We start from the raw sequence: 19,349 nt of genomic DNA on the forward strand, positions 1-19,349 counted from the left end.
CGAAGCGGCGTCGGGTCGCGAAGGGCGGCTGGGAGGGAAGCCGAAGGGCGGCGGGTCGCGGAAGGACGCTGGAGCAGCAGTAGCCGCTGCTGTTACTGGGACCCCAGAGCAGCCCGGGGCCCTCTCGTCTCTCCCCGCCGACATGGCCGCCGTCGCGGGGCTCCGCGCCTCCTACCACCGGCTGCTTGACCGGATCGAGCTCAAGCTGCCGCCGCGGCTGCGGCCCCTGTACAACCACCCGGCAGGTACCGGCTGCGCCGCCCCCGGGCGGATGGGGGAGGGCTGTGGCTGGGCCGGGCGGGACCCGGCTCACCCTGCCCGAGGGGATGACGAGCGCTCGGGGTTCCCGGCCGGGCGCGCTCCGGCCTGTGCCCGGGGCTGGCTGCGGAGCGGCGGTCCCGGGTTTGAGGCGCTGGGAGCCCCCCAGCTCGCGGCACAGAGCGGCTGGGTCGGGGCCGGAGTCCGGTCGGGGCTCGCTGTGACCTTGGCCCCGTCGCTCCATCTCCGCACCCCGCTTTCCTTGGCCTGTGAGAGGGCAGGGTGGTACCGCCACGGCACCTGCTTCCTTCCTGACGGACCCGGCAGCCCTGCGAGACCCTGGGCCGGGAACAGTGACAGGTCGAGCGCCCCGGGGCCCCACACCTACCGGACCGGGTGTGCGGGCGGGCAGAGGTTGGGTTTCTAAATCATCGTTTTTGAATGGTAAATTGGGGCAAACTTATGAGGATTTGCTCTTCTCTAGGACAAGGCAGCTCATAAAGGGCCTTCCGTTGAGGGTTCAGCTGTGGGATGAGCTGTTGGGGGAGTTCTGACCCACCCGGAGCATAGCTGCCTTCGGGGAGTGTTAAAAGATCTCTTTGGAAAAATCTCTCTGATCTTCACCAGAAAGACTTTCTTTAAACGTGTCTATATGCCAGACAGAGCTTCCTGTAACCAGAGGACGGTGAAAAGCAGAAGATCCTTAGAGTCTAGTAGGCACCTGGACATACAAACCTAGTGTACTGGGGAACTTGCTAAGAGTACAGGGATGGATGTAATAGATCACTATACAATAATTAAGGGATCCTATAGTATCTTATTGCTTTTCTGATTTTGAAATGCACTTTGCAGTCTCAATGATCAGTAATATTTGTTTCTGAAGGAACTCAGGTGGATTTAAAAAACATTTTTTTTTGAGGCAGGGAACCTATTGGACATTAGGGTATCACTTACGGATATGCCACTACAGGATTGTTGCTGTGGTGTTTAGCATCAAATTGACAGACACTAGGTTTTTCTTTAATAGTTGATTTACATTTCTATAGAGTACGTGGGGGGAAGTATTGGGGAAACAATGAGTGATATTGTTGCTCTAACACAAATTAGCAAGTTTACTTTACTTATGGGAACATTCTCTGCAAGCTTTGAAATGAATTTCCCTTTCAAAAGAAAAATCCAAAATCTTGTGACTCTTCGTTAACTGCAGTGGGGTTTCTAGCTAGTTGCATGTAAACATATTAAGTGTGTTGATACTGCCATTTTACAAATAGTCTAATAATACAATAGAGATGATGCTGACACAGGTCTGAACTTGTTAACCATAATCTTCTTCGGATCAATCTGACTGAGAAAAGGGAAAAGAAACAGTAGGGATCTCTTATCTTCAAGTATAATCCTTTAAAAACAAACTGCTGCTTGTCTTCATTTTCTTATCTGAAACGAGCCACTTCTGGCTCAACCTTTGGCTTCCCCTATGTGCAGGTTCAGAAGCTAATGCTCTGTAGTTGAAGTAGCTCTAAAATAAAAGAAGCCAATGACGTTTCTATTTAAATAAAAAACTATCTTCACCTGCTTTTTTTTCCTCAAGCAAATGTTGTGTTAGTGGCTAGAGGAGAGCAGGGGGCAACAAATGCTGTTCAATTATTTCGTTGTAGATTTTGCCATTTATGCAGTACAAAGTAAAGCTTTTTTCCCAGCTGGCAAAACAAATAAGTGAATGTCTTGTCTATTTATGAGTGATGTATACCACTGGAGCTATTTTATGAATCGTGTGGATCTCTGTATTATCTTGCATTTCCCTAGGAGTTTAGATTTGAGCCAGCAAGTGTCTTGTTTAGTGCCCTTTTGAGGGGGAGGGGGAAATTAGGAGAAAGGTCTTGAGACAGGAGAATCCAAGAAGATAAGTGGATGGATCATGTGTCTTCATGGACTTAAGAAGAGACATGCTTATCTACCGTTTATGTGACCAATTCTGCACACATACCTGGGACCAAGAGTCTCTAGGAGTGTTTGAAGGAAGAAGTTGGCCAGACATTCAAAATGACTACACTTAACAAGCAGCAAAGAGTCCTGTGTCACCTTATAGACTAACAGGAGCATAGGAGTATAGGAGCATGAGCTTTCGTGGGTGAATACCCACTTCTTCGGATTCACCCACGAAAGCTCATGCTCCTATATGTCTGTTAGTCTATAAGGTGACACAGGACTCTTTGCTGCTTTTACAGATCCAGACTAACACGGCTACCCCTCTGATATAGTTAACAATTCTCTCTTTTTAACCAGCATGAAAGCATGCACTTCTATTTTCCTCAGTATCTTTTATTTGTTATCAAAGTAGATAACAGTTACAATTGAGTGACTACAGTACCATACAAGTGGTTCTTCCATTTTAGAATCTGCTATGTAAATAGATTTCACAAGATACCTGAGGAAATGTGAAGTCTTCCATGGACTGCTCTTTCCACTGTTTTTCTTTAATGTAATACATGTTCTTGACTTTTCATCTATCCAGAATGTGTTCTTGGGTGCATCATGATTATGCAATAAGGGAATTTAGGGTTCAGTCACTTGGTCATTTTTCTACAACAAAAGTCTTCTCTCAAAATAAAGATTGCACTGGTTTAACAAGAATTGGTTCAAATAGTTTAGATTAATTTAGATCAGTGCAAACCCTTGTCACCAAATTGAGTAACTGTGTCCAAAACTTTTCTGTTATACTAAGCTGACCAAAAATGAAGCCAATTTCAGTTAGATGGTCCACGGTGATGATACTTCCTGGCATGTACATACACTCTTCATTTGAACTGCACCATCAATATTAAAGATTGCATAATGTAGTTTACAGGTTTGTGAATTTGGCCTGAGAGTTGAACTTCGGCCGTTCCTGCTCCATGCCTTTTCTAAATGTTGAAGCTGGAATTCCAAACTGTTGTAGTGAGCCTGTTTCTTTCTTTCTAAAAGAAAGATGTCCTTGTCAAAAGAACAATTGTCACAACGTGTATAGGCAGCTTCAGCGAAGGGTCAGTGGGTATGGAAACTGAGCTTCTTACTTTTGCCCCTTCTGTACCTGCTCTATGAATAGAGAGCTTCGTTTCCAGGGCTATTGAGCACATTTAACTAGAACAAAAGCCATCCAACGTGGAAATATTCTTGTTTGTACTAAAAGGAAAGTGCTTAATGTACAGTCATCTGTCCTTGGTGAGGCCTAGTTTGATGGCCTCATTTGATAAGTGACTTTTTACCTAGATTCTAAATCGCTTGTGTCTGACTAAGAGAAATTCCTTTACTTTGACTTGTAGAAAACTTTGGCTGAAATGCTAAAAAAAAATCTTGCATTTGGATAATGTTTTTCAAACTAATTCAGGATGCTAGAAGACAGTGAAAGCTTCTGACAAATGGGAGGTGCCAAGCCAACTCCCCCACTTCCAATTGGCTGCCACTTGGTGGAAAGCTAGTGTTGGCAGCAGAGAGATGTGACTTGGCTTGTGTTCTGTCATGTGTTCACTGTTTAAAGCATCTTAATCAGAGATGGATAGTCAGATTTCAGCAAGGGATTCATGAACGAAGCAGAGAGTCCATCTCTTGGTGAGACTTATATATTACTTCATCAGTGTACTGCGTGTTCCTTGTTAGGAGCAGGAAGCAAAAGATGACCTTGTATTTTTATGACCCAAATTTATCCCTGATGTCTACACTTCGTCCCCAGTGTAACTATTATTACATGTGTAATACATTCCAAGCTTCGTAAAGTGTCTTTAATTTATTTTTATTATGATAATCAAAATGCATGTGGAGGCTATCAATTAATCAAAACGCAGCGCTTTTGTCACATTCTTGAGTTACTTCTCTTCTGAGGAAGAGCTTACAAACAAACCGTTCTCTCCCTCCTCTTGAGTCTCTGAACCAACTCACTGTCAATTTAAAACCCCATTAATAATTTGAGGAATGTTTTCTTGAGGGTTTTGTTAAGATTTTTTCAAGTATTAGTTTTAAAATTCCAAACAGATTCACATGCAACTTTTCCCCTCAAGTGCATGTGTGCTGGCTTATGGGATTTGTTACTGATCATTGCATTTGCTGCAGGGACACTGAAGTATTTTTAGGGGAAAATACATAGAAAATAATTAGATGTTTGCATAAATACATGCTTGGAAGCTTGTAGGCCCTATCACAAATACTGAACATAACTTGAACAGGCATTTTCCTGAATGTAGGAGTAAAACATCACCCACACCAGCATAAATGAACATGAAAATGTTTGTGGAAAAACCCCACCATAATCTGGAAGAAATAGGTACTAGACTTTATTGCATGGAAGGATGCCACTGATGCTCAGGCAAGCATATGGGTACATCTACACTACAGGGGGGAGTCGATTTAAGATACGCAAATTCAGCTACGTGAATAGCGTAGCTGAATTCGACGTATCGCAGCCGACTTACCCCGTTGTGAGGACGGCGGCAAAATCGACTTCTGCGGCTTTCTGTCGGCGGCGCTTACTCCCACCTCCGCTGGTGGAGTAAGAGTGCCAATTCGGGGATCGATTGTCGCGTCCCGACGGGATGCGATAAATCGATCCCCGAGAGGTCGATTTCTACCCGCCGATTCAGGCAGGTAGTATAGACCTAGCCTATGAGAAAGAAAGCATTTGAATTTGGGGGGCCCTTGATTAAGATTATGCTACGAGTGCTTAACACTTGAGCCTACTAGTTGCCGTCACAGGTGGACGTAGGTCCATGGCCTGGCCCTCAGACTGGTCTTCTCTTTCTTAAGGCTTTAAATACTATGACCTTGACATGCAGTCAGTAAATAAACAGACAGTGCATCTACGCAACCCTGTGCCACTCCAGCTTCCAAAATAAATACAGCCACATCCTCTGGAACAAGACATTATCCAGGCACCCTCCCTGGGAAGATCCTAAGACATAGCTGGAAGAAGTAGGTCAGACTTTAGACCTGTCTACCATTAGTGTTGCAAATCTAAAAGGCCTAGAAGGTGGATGAGAGGGAAAAGCGTAAACAGAAGTAAGGCTATGGATGAGTTTCCACACTGACAGGGAAGTCCTAGCAGACATATTTAAATCTGATTTAGTAAAGAAACTTCCCAGGCAGTGTCGAAGGAGCCAGGTAAGGAAGCTTTCTATGCTATATAATCTATATAATATTCAAGAATTGTCACTCTGTAGTCCAGGGGTGGGCAAGCTTTTTTACTGACTCACATCTGTGTTTGCCTGCTAGTACATTTCTTAAATAGGCATTTTTATTAGAGTATGAGGCTATGCAGTGTTCATCATATCTGGTACCTAGGGACATGCTAATGATGCATTTGCAGCTGATGTTCCCTTGCTGACCCAAATGCTAGGTCAGGTCACAGAATTGTTGTTTCTTTTTTATAAATGAGTGAGAACAGCGGGAGCCTTCTAGGAGAGGAGGGGATAATGAACCTGGAATCCCCTAGAGGATTCTTGCCTATTCTTTAAAATGAATGGTACCGATGTGCTTTTAACCGTAAATACTCTCATAATGTAACATGGCAACTGTGAAAATAAAAAACTGCAGCACCATTGATGTAAGTCAGCACAATCAGATTCTCTTAGATTGAGAAGTACCCGCTTACTGCATGGAACAATGTGACATTATGACAGTATTTTTATCAAATATTACATGCTAAATCTGTCTGAATTAGAGAATCTCAGTCTAAGCTTTCTGGAATCTTTCCCTTGTTCCTTTTTCAGCATACAGCTAGTCTCTAATTTTGCAAGTCCATTCTCTATTCTAGGAAATTGATAGATAAAAGGAGTGTTTGATGGCCCTATGCTGCAAGAGACTTCTTACAGCATAATAAAATATTAGTGAATTTATCTGAGATCAGTCTTGGTATCCTAAATGTACCAAGTACTATACAATGTATAAAATGTAACACATTCTTGTCTGAAGAACTTGTAGTCCAAAAACACAAGGGTGGATTCAGACAGAACAAACTGAATGGGCTGTGGGCTTTAATCTGTTAACAAAACTGCAATATGGTCCTGGTTTAACTTGGTACTTGGGAACCAATCCATGTGTTTCACTCAATTTGCATTACATTCTACATGTTTGCTTAAGAGTCCTGAGAACTTTCTACTTTAATATAAGGGTACAATCTTGCTAACCTGTCCCCAAAACTGAGACCATTGCAGATGGTTTTAATTTCACTTGTCAATAAATGAACAGTCTGAGTATTTAATGCCAATTTTGTGGGATCTCGAAGTGTTTAGACTGACTCAAAGCAGTTAGTTCTGCTGAAAGTGATGCTGGCACACTAACCAAGATCTTTCAATATTTTTAAAATAGCCGTTATCTTCTTATGGAATGTTATATAGCTCGACATGCACCATAAATATGCCCAGCCAGGTAGAATTATTTTCACTTCCAAAACAAAGCAGAATCATGCATGTCTTTTGCACCCTAGTGTCTCCCACAGTTCTGGACATCTAGGCTGTTCCCCTCCACTCTGCCGCTTACAGAGGCAGATCAATGTTTTGACACCACGTGATCTGGTTATGCTTCCTCATGCACCAGATTCTATTGCTCCCTGGCATGAGGTAGTTGATCAATTGCTCCAGCCCCCATTCTGTGTGGGTGGAGGGGGTGGGGAGCGGTGTTCTTCCTTTCCTATTCAGTTTGGGCGATAAGAAGCAGTTTCTTCGTTTCAGCTTACACCTGCCTGGATTGGTTAATGCGCTAATAGTTTAGTCCACTCTGCACCTCCACTGCAGTGCCTCCCTGCTGGCTCCTCTGCCCCTATACAGGTATGGCAGAGCAGCCAAGAAAGCACCATGTCAAAGTCAAGTAGTACTCTGTGTGAAGCAACCTTCCAAGACTCAGCAGATGGTGAGTTGTGTTGTGCCCAGACTGCGCCTGACCGACCGACCCGAACACCATTAGGTTCTGGGGCTACAAGTTGGACAGGCAGATGGGGTCCCCTTCCCACCAAAGTAGCTACAACTCCAATGTGAGACAAATGGAGCAGAACCCCAGTAGAGATCAAGGTAAAGCTCCAAAAGTGAGGAGGACCCCAGCCAGTCAACGTGGAGGTGTAAGTCCCAAGGGATGCCTGGAGAACAAAGAAAGGAAATTTGTGGGGCCATAAGTCTTCCCTAGTCTTACAAGGGGGCCCGAGTGCTCTGGAGAAAGAACCAGAGCTTCTAATCAGCTTTCCTCTCTCCCAATTTACTCAGGGGATTCTGACAAGTCCCTTCCACTCCCCAAGGAAAATGAGACCCAGTGGGGTTTCAGAGATGGCACATGCTTCTAAACTTAAGCACATCTAACAGATGCATATCTCCATATCCATGTCCACATCAGATCATGCCATTGTAGACTTCTGAGGTTTGACTGCAGCACAAAACATCAGTACTGAACATTCCCATTTAAGCCATCGTCAGCCCCTGAGGTTTTTACAAAGATAATAGTGGCAGGGAACCTACCTGAATGACATCTTGAATAACACTCCATTGCAGTCAGCGGAGCACCATGCCATGGCTCAGATGTTGAATCTCCTGCAGGTGCATGGCTTCATCGGTGTTCAAAAAAGTTTCTTGATTCCATCCACCAGACTCATCTGGCCACAGAAATAAACACTTAAGAGAGGTTCCAGAAAATCCAGGATTCTGTCATCTTGCTCCAGAGCTGCAGAAAGCCTACTATAGCACTATGTCTTAAACTGTTGGGCCTCCGATGTCATGGATAGAGATTGCTCCATGGCCACAGTCACGTAGCGGATGCCTTCAAGCCTTTATTCTAAAGGGGTAGGACAACTCCCTGGAACGCATGAAAGATCAAATATGGGTTCTAACACATATGATCAACTCCCTACAGTCGTGATCAGCCCATAATACTGTCTGCAAAGGTATGCCCATCTGCCTTCCAGATCCTCTAGTTCAGTTGCTCTCAACCTTTCCAGACTACTGTATCCCTTTCAGGAGTCCCCCAAGTTTCACCTCACTTAGAAACTACTTGCTTACACTTCTGTATTTTTATGTCTGATTTTGTAACAACAACTATTACTAAAAAATTGTTTACTTTCTCATTTTACCATATAATTATAAAATTGGAATATAAAAAGTGTACGTACATTTCAGTGTACTGTATATAGAGCAGTATAAACAAGTCATGGGCTATGAAATTTTAGTTTATATTGATTTCACTGGTGCATTTTATGTAGCCTGTTGTAAAACTAGGCAAATACCTAGATGAGTTGATGTACCTCCTGGAAGACCTCTGCATACCCCAGGGGTACACGTAGCCCTGGTTGAGAACCACTACTCTAGTTCTCACACCTGACACCAGCCTGGAGGGCTGGGAAGCACACTTGAACCCAAACAGCTCAGAGCATAAACTTCTAGAGCTGAGTATGGGTAAGCTGACTCTGAGTTCCAGTCTGCCCTAGAGGAGAAAAGTGTCCCAAGTTCAGTCAGACAACATAACTATGGATGTATATTTTAAGCAACCAAGGCAAAACAAAGTCAGGTGCTACATGTGGAAGCAATGGAAATAATGAGGCGCAGGGAACAATTTCTCTTAATTTCAGAATGATCTTTCAAAAGGGGATCTGAACTGAAAGGTGAATTGGCTCAGCAGGGTCAACAGCTCCTAGTGGTCTCTGAATCAGGTGGTTTTTGATCTCCTCATTCAAATGTTCAGCCTCCTTTTAGTTTACGAATTATATGGATGCAAAGATGCTGAAATACTTCACCAGGGAGACAGACTCTGGATCCATGGGGACAAATGTCTTATTACACAATTGGCCAAAGAGCCTAGTGCTGGGGTTCTCAAACTGGGGGTTGTGACCACTCGGGGGGTCATGAGGTTATTACTTGAGGGTCATGAGTACAGTAACTCCTCACTTAACATTGTAGTTATGTTCCTGAAAAATGTGACTTTAAGTGAAATGATGTTAGACTAATCCAATTTCTCCATAAGAATTAATGTAAATGAGGGGGTTAGGTTTCAGGGAAACGTTCTTCACCAGCCAAAAGACTTACACACTAATATATACACACACACACACAGTATAAGTTTTAAACAATTTTAATACTGGTACACAGTGATGATGATGATTGTGAAGCTTGGTTGAGGTGGAGGAGTCAGAGGGTGGGATATTTCCCTTACTGCTAAATGATGAACCAGCAATTGGCTGAGCCCTCAAGGGTTAACGCGCTCACTCTACAAGGCAGCAGGAATGGAGGGAGGGGGTATGTGTGTCTGTGTGAGAGAGAGATGCACATTTCCCCTTTAAGTACACTGCCTTGTTAATTAGATCAGCTTGCTGAGACCACAGCTGCTGCAAGCTCTCTCCATCCTGAGCCCTGGTGTGCCCCCCCGCTCTATGTAAGGTGGGGTGCAGGAGCAGGGGGGATGGGGACACCCTAACAGCTCCCCTCTTCCTTCCCTCCACCCCCACACAGCAAGCAGGAGTCTTGGGGAGCAGCTCCAAGGCAGAGGGCAGGAGCAGCACATGGCAGTGGGGGGAGGGACAGCTGAACTGCAGGCAGCTGCTGCACAGGTAGCTGGGAGCTTATGGGGGGGGGGGGGGCTGTCGGTCCACCCTGGTTCCAAGCCCTCACCAGCTAGCTGCAACGGGCTGCTCTTCCTGCAAACAGTAGACAAAGCAGGCAGCTGCCAAACGACGTTAGATGGGAGCATTGCACAAATTTAAACGAGCATGTTCCCTAATTGATCAGCAACGAAACAACATTAACCGGTATGACTTTAAGTGAGGAGTTACTGTACATGCTTACTCCTCTGTCTGGTCCAGATTCAACTACTGGTGTCAAGAGCACAAGACAAATCGAGGAATCCCAACCATTTTGGATTTTCTCCAAGAAGGCATAGATAGCCCAGTACCATTACATGCCAGATCAGGAGCATGCTATTCACAGGATCCTTTTGCTTCCTGGCAGATAGCCCCTAGGTAGCCAGATTCCTTCAAGCAGTCCAGTTAGCCAGCCCAGCGGTCAGCCCATTCTTTCCAAAATGGGACCTACTGCTGGTGTTGAGTGCCTTGACCAGCCCATCTCTTTGACATCAGTGTCAGCATTTTACTTACCCGTTAAGATTTTGTTTCTTAATAGCTGCCACGTCTGCCAGGCAAGTTTCAAAGCTGGCAGAGTTATCTCTTCAGGTTCCTTAAAGCATGCTCCATGAGGCCAAGGTAGTGCTCAGGACTCCAGAAAATCCATTCTTCCTGAGGTAAATTCCTCCTTCCATACTTCCCAAGTGTTTTGTGGTTCCTTTCCTCTATCCAAAATCTCAGTATCCAGCTGAAAAGATGTAGCACACCTTAGATGTCCGTGTGTTGAAAATCTGTCTCCAGCTTACAAAATCCACAGAAAGATTGGGCTATCTGTGTCCTCCTTCCACCCAAAATGCCAGAGATTTAGACGTTCCAAGTCCTCTGTTGCTGGGTGGAAGCCTATAAAGCATTTTAAGTTCCTATTCTAGAAGGGATTAAGGTGCACTCCACAAGATCCCTAGCAACTTCAAGGGCAGAATGAGCAAGTGAGTCCGCTTTGGAAATTTGCAAAGGTCCATAAGGTAACACCTTCATGAATCACTATGAGGTGGACTTTGTCTTCTAAAGAGGTCTCATTGGAAGGAAGGTGCTGCAGGTGGTACCCCAGAAATAAGGTAGCCTTTTGAGTGAGCTTTCAAAAAGGAGGGTGGATATTCCCTTCTTTCCTACCAAATTTTATCCATAACCCTCCCTACAGCTGTTCACTACCTCCCAGATGTCCAGAATTCTGGGAGATGCTGGACGGCAGAATGAAAAACTTCTTACCATTAGTTTTCTTTTTGCTGGCAGCATCTTCCACAATTCTATCTGCCCTAGATGGCTCGTGAGCCTAAAGTCAGATATTCAGCCGTCTTTATTGGTCTAATGTAAGTAGTTATTTTGTTAATTCTGAAAAATCTTATGCAAGTTCAAGTTTTAGAGCTTTCCAATAAATCATCGGACAGTAAGTGGGAGCAGAGGGGACGTGGCTAGAGCACATGGCACCAAAATGCTGATCCACCTCCTTGAGCTGCAGAGTTGAGGGGAGCCACCCAAATCTCCAGTATTGTGGGAGATGCTTCTGGAAGAAAGGAAATTATCAGCAAGAGATCTCTGTTCTACAAGCAGTATGGGTCTGGGAGCACAGTGCAAGAATGTAAAAACAGTTGTTGTATTTTAAACCGTTACTGTTGCTAACTATTTTACAGGGCTTGAATTGCTTCAAAGATGTGTGGCAACTGATTTTATAACCTTAAGTTAGAGTGGTGATATGCTCCTGTACTCTTACTTTCACAGGGAATAGTTGCTGCCAACAGTGACAGTTAAAACATTTAGGACAATTTTTAATTGTGAGGTGCTAAAAATAAGGCACCCCGATTTTTTTCATAGGGTCTATAGTCAATGGAAAGTCAGCAGACTTGAAAAGGAAGCCACTGACTTAGGTGCCTAACTTCTGCGACTTGAAGTTGAAAGTTTTGACCCTTAGGTCTGATGTGTATTTGGGAGACACAAATACATAGGCATTTCCTGTCCATCTGCTCTCGGAATGTTGCACTCAAAGTCAATCAGAACTTAAGTTTCTACGTGAATTAAACGCTCCTGAAAATTGTATCCACCATGTTCTGGATCAGTCATACCTAAGATCCTGACTGTTCGTCGTCACTCAAGGTGTTTTTGCATGCGGGTGAGGATGGTGGCCCTGCTGGGAAAATTGCAATATGGATAATTACTTTTGCATCCTGAATTCCACTTTTTAATTGTATATGGTGGTGCAGCAGATCTGTTGTCACACAAGAGATGGTGATACTACAGCTTTTGGTAGAGACACTAGTCTGATTTCCTGGGTGTGCTCTCATCAGTAAAGTATTTTGGAATTCAGGGAGGAAAAAAAACCTTATGCTATGCTAGATATGTGGGACTAGTGTCATGAATTGCCATAAGAGCGGATCTACAAGTGATACAGCTTTCTATATTGCCACTAGCTGGGACCACACTTTTTTTTGTTGTGTTAGCCACAGCTGCATTATTCACACTGCAGCTATTTGCTCACTTGCCATTCTAATAACCTAGAAAACAAAATGGCCTTGGATACTACTGCTAAGACCATAATGTTGAAGAGGGGTTGTGGCTCAGGCTAGAAAGGCATTAGCAGAGCAGAGTAGAAAAGCTCTCACTGTATGGGCTGTGTTGTGCATGAGACAATACTACTCCCTCAACTGTGGGATTCATACAAATGCTTTAAAAAATACATTTTGGTACCATTACAGCTATGTCTGAGCGTGTAATTTATTATGCCTTAACTCAAACTGTTGCTTTTTTTTTTTCTCTCCCCAGGTCCCAAAACAGTGTTTTTCTGGGCACCTGTTATGAAATGGGTAAGTATAAGAAGTCACTTTGCTGATATTAACGTTTCTGCAGGTCAGGGAATGATTTTCAGCCACCCAGGAGGAAAGTGACCAGTTCTTGGCGTGAATGGTCTTGGCCGTGCCATCAAAGAATTTGCTATTAAGGTCCTGATTATGTGTTTAAAATGTGGAGAGTGTCAGAATGACTATACCTTCACTCTAACGGTAGAGAACACACGTGACAACAGTTTGATTCTTGGAGGTCAGCAAGAGATACACTTTCACTGAAGAGCCCTCTGCTGTGAAACAACTATTGCCAGGCCCAATGCAAAACTCCTCTTAAAGCAGTCCACCCCCAATGGAGTAGCATAACAATCCAGCAGTGTTATGTTGCTGTTTTTTCTTTCTTGGATGTCAGTTGCTAAAACTGACTTCTTGAGATTACAGCCTAATATGGAGAGAACTGCAATGTCACTTTGAACAGACATGCTACAACTGGTGCTTCAGCACGACAATTGTAGTGAATCTAGGACAGAGTTGAGTTTCTGAGGCTCCTAGTTTATTCATACCAGGATATACTTATACTTCTGCATTCGCTTTGTTTAAACATATTATAGTATACAGTCTCTTTTAAAAAACACTGCCTAGGTAACAAGTAAAAGTTGATTACTATTCTGGTAAATGGGAACGCCTTGATTTTAGTGCAGTTCAACTTCCCTATAACAGTCCTTCTGTTATGAAATTTAGTGGTTTGAGTCTACATGTCAGGTTTACATTCAGGGCTGTTCACTCTTGGACCTCATCTATGTCAGCCTTTTAGTCTACTGTTGGCATTGGCTTTATGTCAAAAATGAGCTAACTAGTATTTGTAGAAAGGTATCTTTTGAAAATATTTACCAGCTTTCAGGCACTTTATGTTCAACAGTCAGGTTACTCTTCCTCTCCTCATCCTTTGCTTTAGCTTTGGGTTTTTGTTTTTCCAGTAGATCTTTCTCTGTTTTATGCATAGCAGCAGTTTAGCAGATGCAGCATTACCAGTAGGCCTGGGCACTATAATGCCATACCTGGCTTCCTGTGCCTCCACAACATTGCCCTCAAGCTGAAATTGGAATTGTATGTAGCCTTCTGATAATATAACTTCCATAAAATAGCTTTTTCCCTGTATGGCAGTGAGGAGCTTGCTATGTTAATCTATATTAACTAGACGTGTTGAAACTGTATATTTTTCTAGATAAGTCCTGCATGGCTCTCCTAACCTATTAGGCAACATAAACCACATACATGATGCACTGAGAATACAACACAAGGCCTCTGGCTTCAAAAACATACAACATATAAGTCTCTATTACTCAAGCCAAAGGAGTTCTTACTGACAGTAAGGTTTCGTCATCCTTTAGTGGCTAGAAGCTTCCAGTTGGATACTAAACAAGACTGATACTGTCCAGCAGAGGGCAGTGATACCACATAGGTAAAATAGTAAGACATTAGCCAGTATGTTAATCTTCTTTTTAGATAGTTTTAATAATCAGTGGCCCATCAATGTTTCTCACTTTTCTTGAAGATGTGAGTTCTAACTATTCTTGAAATAATTATTTTTTCAGCATTTCATTTACCATTTAAATTAATGGCGATATTCTATCTCCTAGAACTGGAAGGCACCTTGAAAGGTCATCGAGTCCAGCCCCCTGCCTTCACTAGCAGGACCAAGTACTGATTTTTGCCCCAGATCCCTAAGTGGCCCCCTCAAGGATTGAAGTCACAACCCTGGGTTTAGCAGGCCAATGCTCAAACCACTGAGCTATCCCTCCCCCCTTTGTATAAAGCTTAAGGCATCTGATGCCACACATGTAAGTGACACAGTCCGCTTTTTCAAAAGTACATCTTCAAAAACTAGGTTTATATTTAGACTGATTCCCATTTATGACCCATGGAAACCAATTTCTATCTTTGTATTTGAAAAATGGATGCCACTACTAGACTAAAACAATGTTAAACAACATATGGTTGAGCCTTGTGATAGTTGGTGTATGTCTTAACCCCCCAGCTCCAGGGGTTTATGTGACTTAGTAGCTTTCATCTTAAAATTTAAAGTTTCTAGCCCTCATTGTTCCAGAAAGAAGCTTAAACATGAAGCCTAAAGGCTCAAAAACCAGAAGGTGAATAAAAACCCTAACCTATTAGTTTTAAACAAATCTCATGATTTTTGGGGAGCTGACTCAGTGTTGCTGAATGCTTGGCAATACTGCAGGTAATCTAATTGATCAAACCCAGAATTTTGCAGAAACCTTGATTGTGGCTAGATTCAGCTATGACCTACTTAGCATCAGTGAACTAGTGCAGTAACTGCCATTGTAAGTAAATTGTTGTATAGGACCAGAAGCAAACTATAGGGCCAGCATTTATGGGACACTAAGAACTCTGCCATATGTCCTACATTAAATACTTACACTTCGTGAGAGAAGGGCAAAAACACTGCCATACTGTACTATTGCAATGCTCTAATAAAGATTGCAGCTCCATTTCCTGAACTGGGAACTCAGGACTTGCAATGCCAGATCAGACCAAGCGTCCATCTTGTCCAGTATCATCAAAGTCCAGCACTGGACACAAGAAACTGCACAGTGAAGAACTATGGAATACCCGGATCATAGGAGAGAAATATTATCCTATTCCTTGTCAGTTATTGGCTGGCTTATGGCCCAAAGTGTAAGTTTTCTCCCTGATATGCTAATTCTGTAAATGCTGATATTCTGTTTTATTAAATGTCTCATCCTCTTTCAATCCTACTAAGCATTTAGTCTTACTGATACTTGTGGTAGTGAGTTCCACAGGTTAGTGGTGGAAAAGGTAGACAAATCACTGTCTTTTTGTATAACAAGAAGGTAATTAAGAGCACCCAATCATAGAAGATTAGGGTTGGAAGAGACCTCAGGAGGTCATCTAGTCCAATTGACCTTTATGCCATTCATTTTTCTACACCTTTGTGTCTCCTCTTTAAACACTCTCTTAATCTTTTTTACTTTCTCTTCATGTGGAAGTCTTTCCATGCCTATAAACATTTGCATCGCTCATCTTTAGACTTTCTATTTCTGCTAGTGAAATAGTGAGACTAAAACTGAACACAATATTTGGAGCTAAACTGCATCATCAGCCAAAATTCTCCTTGATCAGGACAATGAGACCAGGTTCTTTTCCAGGGTTGGTGCAGTAAACTTCAAATGTGGTAATGAATATTAGATTATTCCTTCCAATGTGCTCCACCTTTGTCACTGCTGAAGTTCAGCTGCCATCATGTTGCCTGATCATCTTTCTGTTTTAGCGCCCTCTGCAGGTCCGTATTGCCTTCTCTACATGTGCTATAATGGTAGGCTACTCGGGTGTCTAAAATTTTCATATTTGAATGTAAATGTGTGGAAGATATGATCTGTCTAGATTTTTAAACTAAAATCAGTTTAAAGCTTGAGGTAAGTGTTAAAATGGCATTCTCCTGTAGGATCTCAAACCACTCCACCTAGCAAGCTCTCTTAACCTGCTTTCCTGTAAAACAGAGTAGGTGGGGTAGTTACTCTTTGTAAACGATGGAACCTGGGCATCCCTGGATCTTCTGAGTTATAAAAACAAACACTCCTCCACCCATTAATTGCCTCCTGTTCCCTTGTTGCTCCCTCACAAAAGCAAAAACTGAGGAATGAACATGTTTGCCAACAATTGCTCTGATCTCTCTGCTTTATATGCTGTATTCCTTCCCCTCCCCCTCTGTCTTGCCCATGGAAATTGTAAGCACTTTGAGTTGGGAAATGAGCCTTGTATATGCTTTTGCATCATAAACTGCAGTGGGCTCTCTGGATACTTCTGCACTAAGAGGGGTGTTGGTGATAAGTAAGTGAAATAATTACTTTGCTGATTAAAGTTGGCTGTGTCTTTTCTTTACAGGGTTTGGTATGTGCTGGAATGGCGGATATGACCAGACCAGCAGAGAAACTCAGCACAGCACAGTCTGCAGTGTTAACGGCAACAGGTGAATGCATTCTGTTTCTACACCTCTGACCAGAATCCTCACCAGTTTGTAATCTTTTCTTCTTAAATAATCTTCTTCACAAGATTAATGCTCAATTATACATTAATCTGTTTCACGGATTCTATTATGTGCTAAATTTTTTAACTTCAGTCTTTTATCAAAAGATCCCTCTTTCTATGATAAGCCTAGATATTTTCTGATAACTTACTTATATTATAGAGAGGGCTGTAGGTATTCTGTGGCCATGGAATTCACCACAAAATCCACCCCTTCCCAGGGAGTTGTTTCAGAATTTAAATTCACTTTTTAAACACTAGAAGGGCTTAGCTACATGGGAAGTTACACTAATAAAAAGTAGTGGGTGAATTTAAAGTGCTAGAGTTGTACCAGTATAGCTCTCCATGCGGACACTTATTCAAGTTTGAGTGGCCTTTTGGGGGCTTAGGTCATGGTGCTGTGGATGCAGTTTAAGCCAAGACAAAAAGCAACTTGTATTTTAGAATAAGTGTCCACATGAGGATGTTAAACATCAGCAGTGAAGCTGGTGTAAGTACACTAATATAATTAAACCAGTATAACTGGAAAAACCTTCTTTGTAGATAAGCCCTAATTCTTATACTTTCAAGTTTCTCCATGTAAAATACGTGTGTAAGTCCGTGTACTGACTTCCTGAATCTGCATCCATCTGGAAACAGTAGCTTAGAAGTATGAATTACATTCATCTTAATGGGGTGACACTTAATTTCAGCATTATTAATTATTCCACTGCTGATCACTCCAGCATATCAGCTCTGTTAAAACCACATCCCAAACTGTTGCCAATGCCTTCTGATGGGCCAATGGGCCAAAAGCTCCACTTGAGTCTTCCCACACACACTCTTCTTGCCTCTTCACAACTTCTGATAGTCACGCATTGTCAAGAATGTCTCAGTCCCTACTTTTCAGTTTTAAAGCATATGTAAAACAACGCAGTATCAAAAACGATAATGCTGGGATACCTGCACTGACTTCCATCTTTGACTATTTTTTTTTTTAATTTAATTGAAACTGCTGCAGATTTTCTAGTCTTCTACCCCAGAGTGCCTTCCAGTTTGGAACCTTGCTGCAGAATTAAGGTCCAGCTTGCTGAGAAGTGTACAGGGGCGGTCATGGCACTAATGACGTGTAATGTGTCCATATGTTTCTGTTAGGACATGGTCCATATGCTATAACCGTTTGAATACCTTTTAGTGTCTGATCAACATTTCTCAAGTGATTTTTAATGTAATTAGATGTATGTTTGAGTATTTAGTGGTAATCTTTGCTTTTTATCCAACAGGCCTTATTTGGTCAAGATATTCTCTAGTTATTATTCCTAAGAACTGGGGTTTATTTACCGTGAATTTCTTTGTTGGCTGTGCCGGTGGTTCCCAGCTCTTTCGGATCTGGAGGTATGTACATACTACTGGGAGGCTCTTCGCTATAAATACTCTTTATTTGGGTGGCTTCTGAATTTCTGGTATTTGTTAGCACTCACTAAATAACAAAGAGACCTAGGTAAATACAGTCAGGCTTAAACACTTTGTATAAAAAATCTTGCAGAACGATTAACTTTGCGTATCCCAGGGAACAATGTTGACAGTGTTTTTATGCCAAGCAAATGGAGTTAAGGTTGTAAATATCTAACATAACTAGAAGAATTATAGATAAGCAAAACTTTTAAAGGGATGCTGTAACTTAAATCATAACCCTATTACTTAACATTGCAGAAGCAAATAAAATTTCTCTGGAGATGTCTGTGCAGAATTCTCATTCCTGGGTCTCGGCTACCAAGCATAAGACGTGCTCTTCAAGCTACCGAGGGTGCACTTGCCCTTTAGGCAACTGTATTGCCATAGGCCTGAACCTCAACTCCCTCCCCACCCCCCCCAATCCTCCTCCCACTAGCCATGCGTTTCTCTGGACTTCCCACTAGTATCCCTTGAACCATCCCATCAGTTCCTTCATTTAGCATAGGCAGCAAAAAAGACCCTGGGAAGAGCACTCTCCAGCTTCCACTCCAGCTCTATTTCATGGGGAGGGCAAACCACAATTCCAAATGGCTCCTTGGAATAATAAGCTAAAATGAGTCCAGAAGTGGTCAGCCATTTTACTTTGGAATCTTGCAGTAATTGTCTTGCTCAGCTGGTTGGGAGCCTTCACTTGTAATGTAATCAAAAGTTTAACTCAAACTTCTACCTGTAAATCAAATTTGATCTGATCTTCAGGAGTGTTTCTGCCTACAGATAAGGGTGCATTTTACCCTACTAAAGACTTCCTGCTACTGCTCAAATGTCTCCCAAAGAATAGTATGAAAAGGTTCTATTGTAACTACTAGGGATGTGTTAACAAACACCTATGATTGGTTTGCTGTATGCTGACTTTGCTTATGTTCTGTCTATAGGTACAATCAAGAACTAAAAGCCAAGGAAAAAGAGCAGCTGCAGCAAAAAGAACCTTAACGCTACTGGTCAGATCCAGCTGTGCACAGAACTTCCAGTGGGACCTAGCTTGACCAGTTTTAATCTTCTCGCATTGAGAAGGATGTGCTAATTTTTCTAAATGTCTAGAGAACAAATGTATTTCTTCAGCTGTAGGTAACATGCAGTGTCTCTGTATGTTTAAATAAAATATAACCTTTTAAGTTATAGCTGGTGTAATCAATTTACAATGT

The 19,349-nt window shown here is 42.5% G+C and overlaps 1 protein-coding gene across 3 annotated transcripts; it reads left to right on the plus strand.

Moving 5' to 3' along the window:
• The first annotated feature begins 104 nt into the window (after positions 1 to 104).
• MPC2 (mitochondrial pyruvate carrier 2) lies at positions 105 to 19,323 on the plus strand. 3 transcript variants are annotated; one of them, XM_065589446.1, is made up of 6 exons: positions 105 to 245; positions 12,629 to 12,669; positions 15,180 to 15,345; positions 16,573 to 16,657; positions 17,976 to 18,087; positions 19,080 to 19,323. In XM_065589446.1, the coding sequence occupies exons 3-6, from the start codon at positions 15,271 to 15,273 to the stop codon at positions 19,135 to 19,137; spliced, it is 330 nt and encodes a 109-aa protein (XP_065445518.1). In that variant the 5' UTR covers positions 105 to 245; positions 12,629 to 12,669; positions 15,180 to 15,270; the 3' UTR covers positions 19,138 to 19,323. The 3 variants fall into 3 exon arrangements, with proteins under 3 accessions (XP_065445518.1, XP_005283737.1, XP_042709920.2); XM_005283680.5 differs by lacking the exon at positions 15,180 to 15,345 and having other exon boundaries at positions 111 to 245; XM_042853986.2 differs by lacking the exons at positions 105 to 245; positions 12,629 to 12,669 and adding an exon at positions 13,622 to 13,756.
• Positions 19,324 to 19,349: the final 26 nt, after the last annotated feature.

The sequence above is a fragment of the Chrysemys picta genome, chromosome 1 (genome assembly GCF_011386835.1).
Source record: "Chrysemys picta bellii isolate R12L10 chromosome 1, ASM1138683v2, whole genome shotgun sequence".
Taxonomy (NCBI): Eukaryota; Metazoa; Chordata; order Testudines; family Emydidae; genus Chrysemys; species Chrysemys picta.

Coding starts and splice junctions, on each gene's coding strand:
- MPC2 (XM_005283680.5), top strand. CDS start 143: ATGGCCGCCGTCGCGGGGCTCCGCGCCTCCTACCACCGGCTGCTTGAC. Junction 12,670..16,572: donor GGGCACCTGTTATGAAATGG/GTAAGTATAAGA, acceptor TTTTCTTTACAG/GGTTTGGTATGTGCTGGAAT. Junction 18,088..19,079: donor CAGCTCTTTCGGATCTGGAG/GTATGTACATAC, acceptor TTCTGTCTATAG/GTACAATCAAGAACTAAAAG.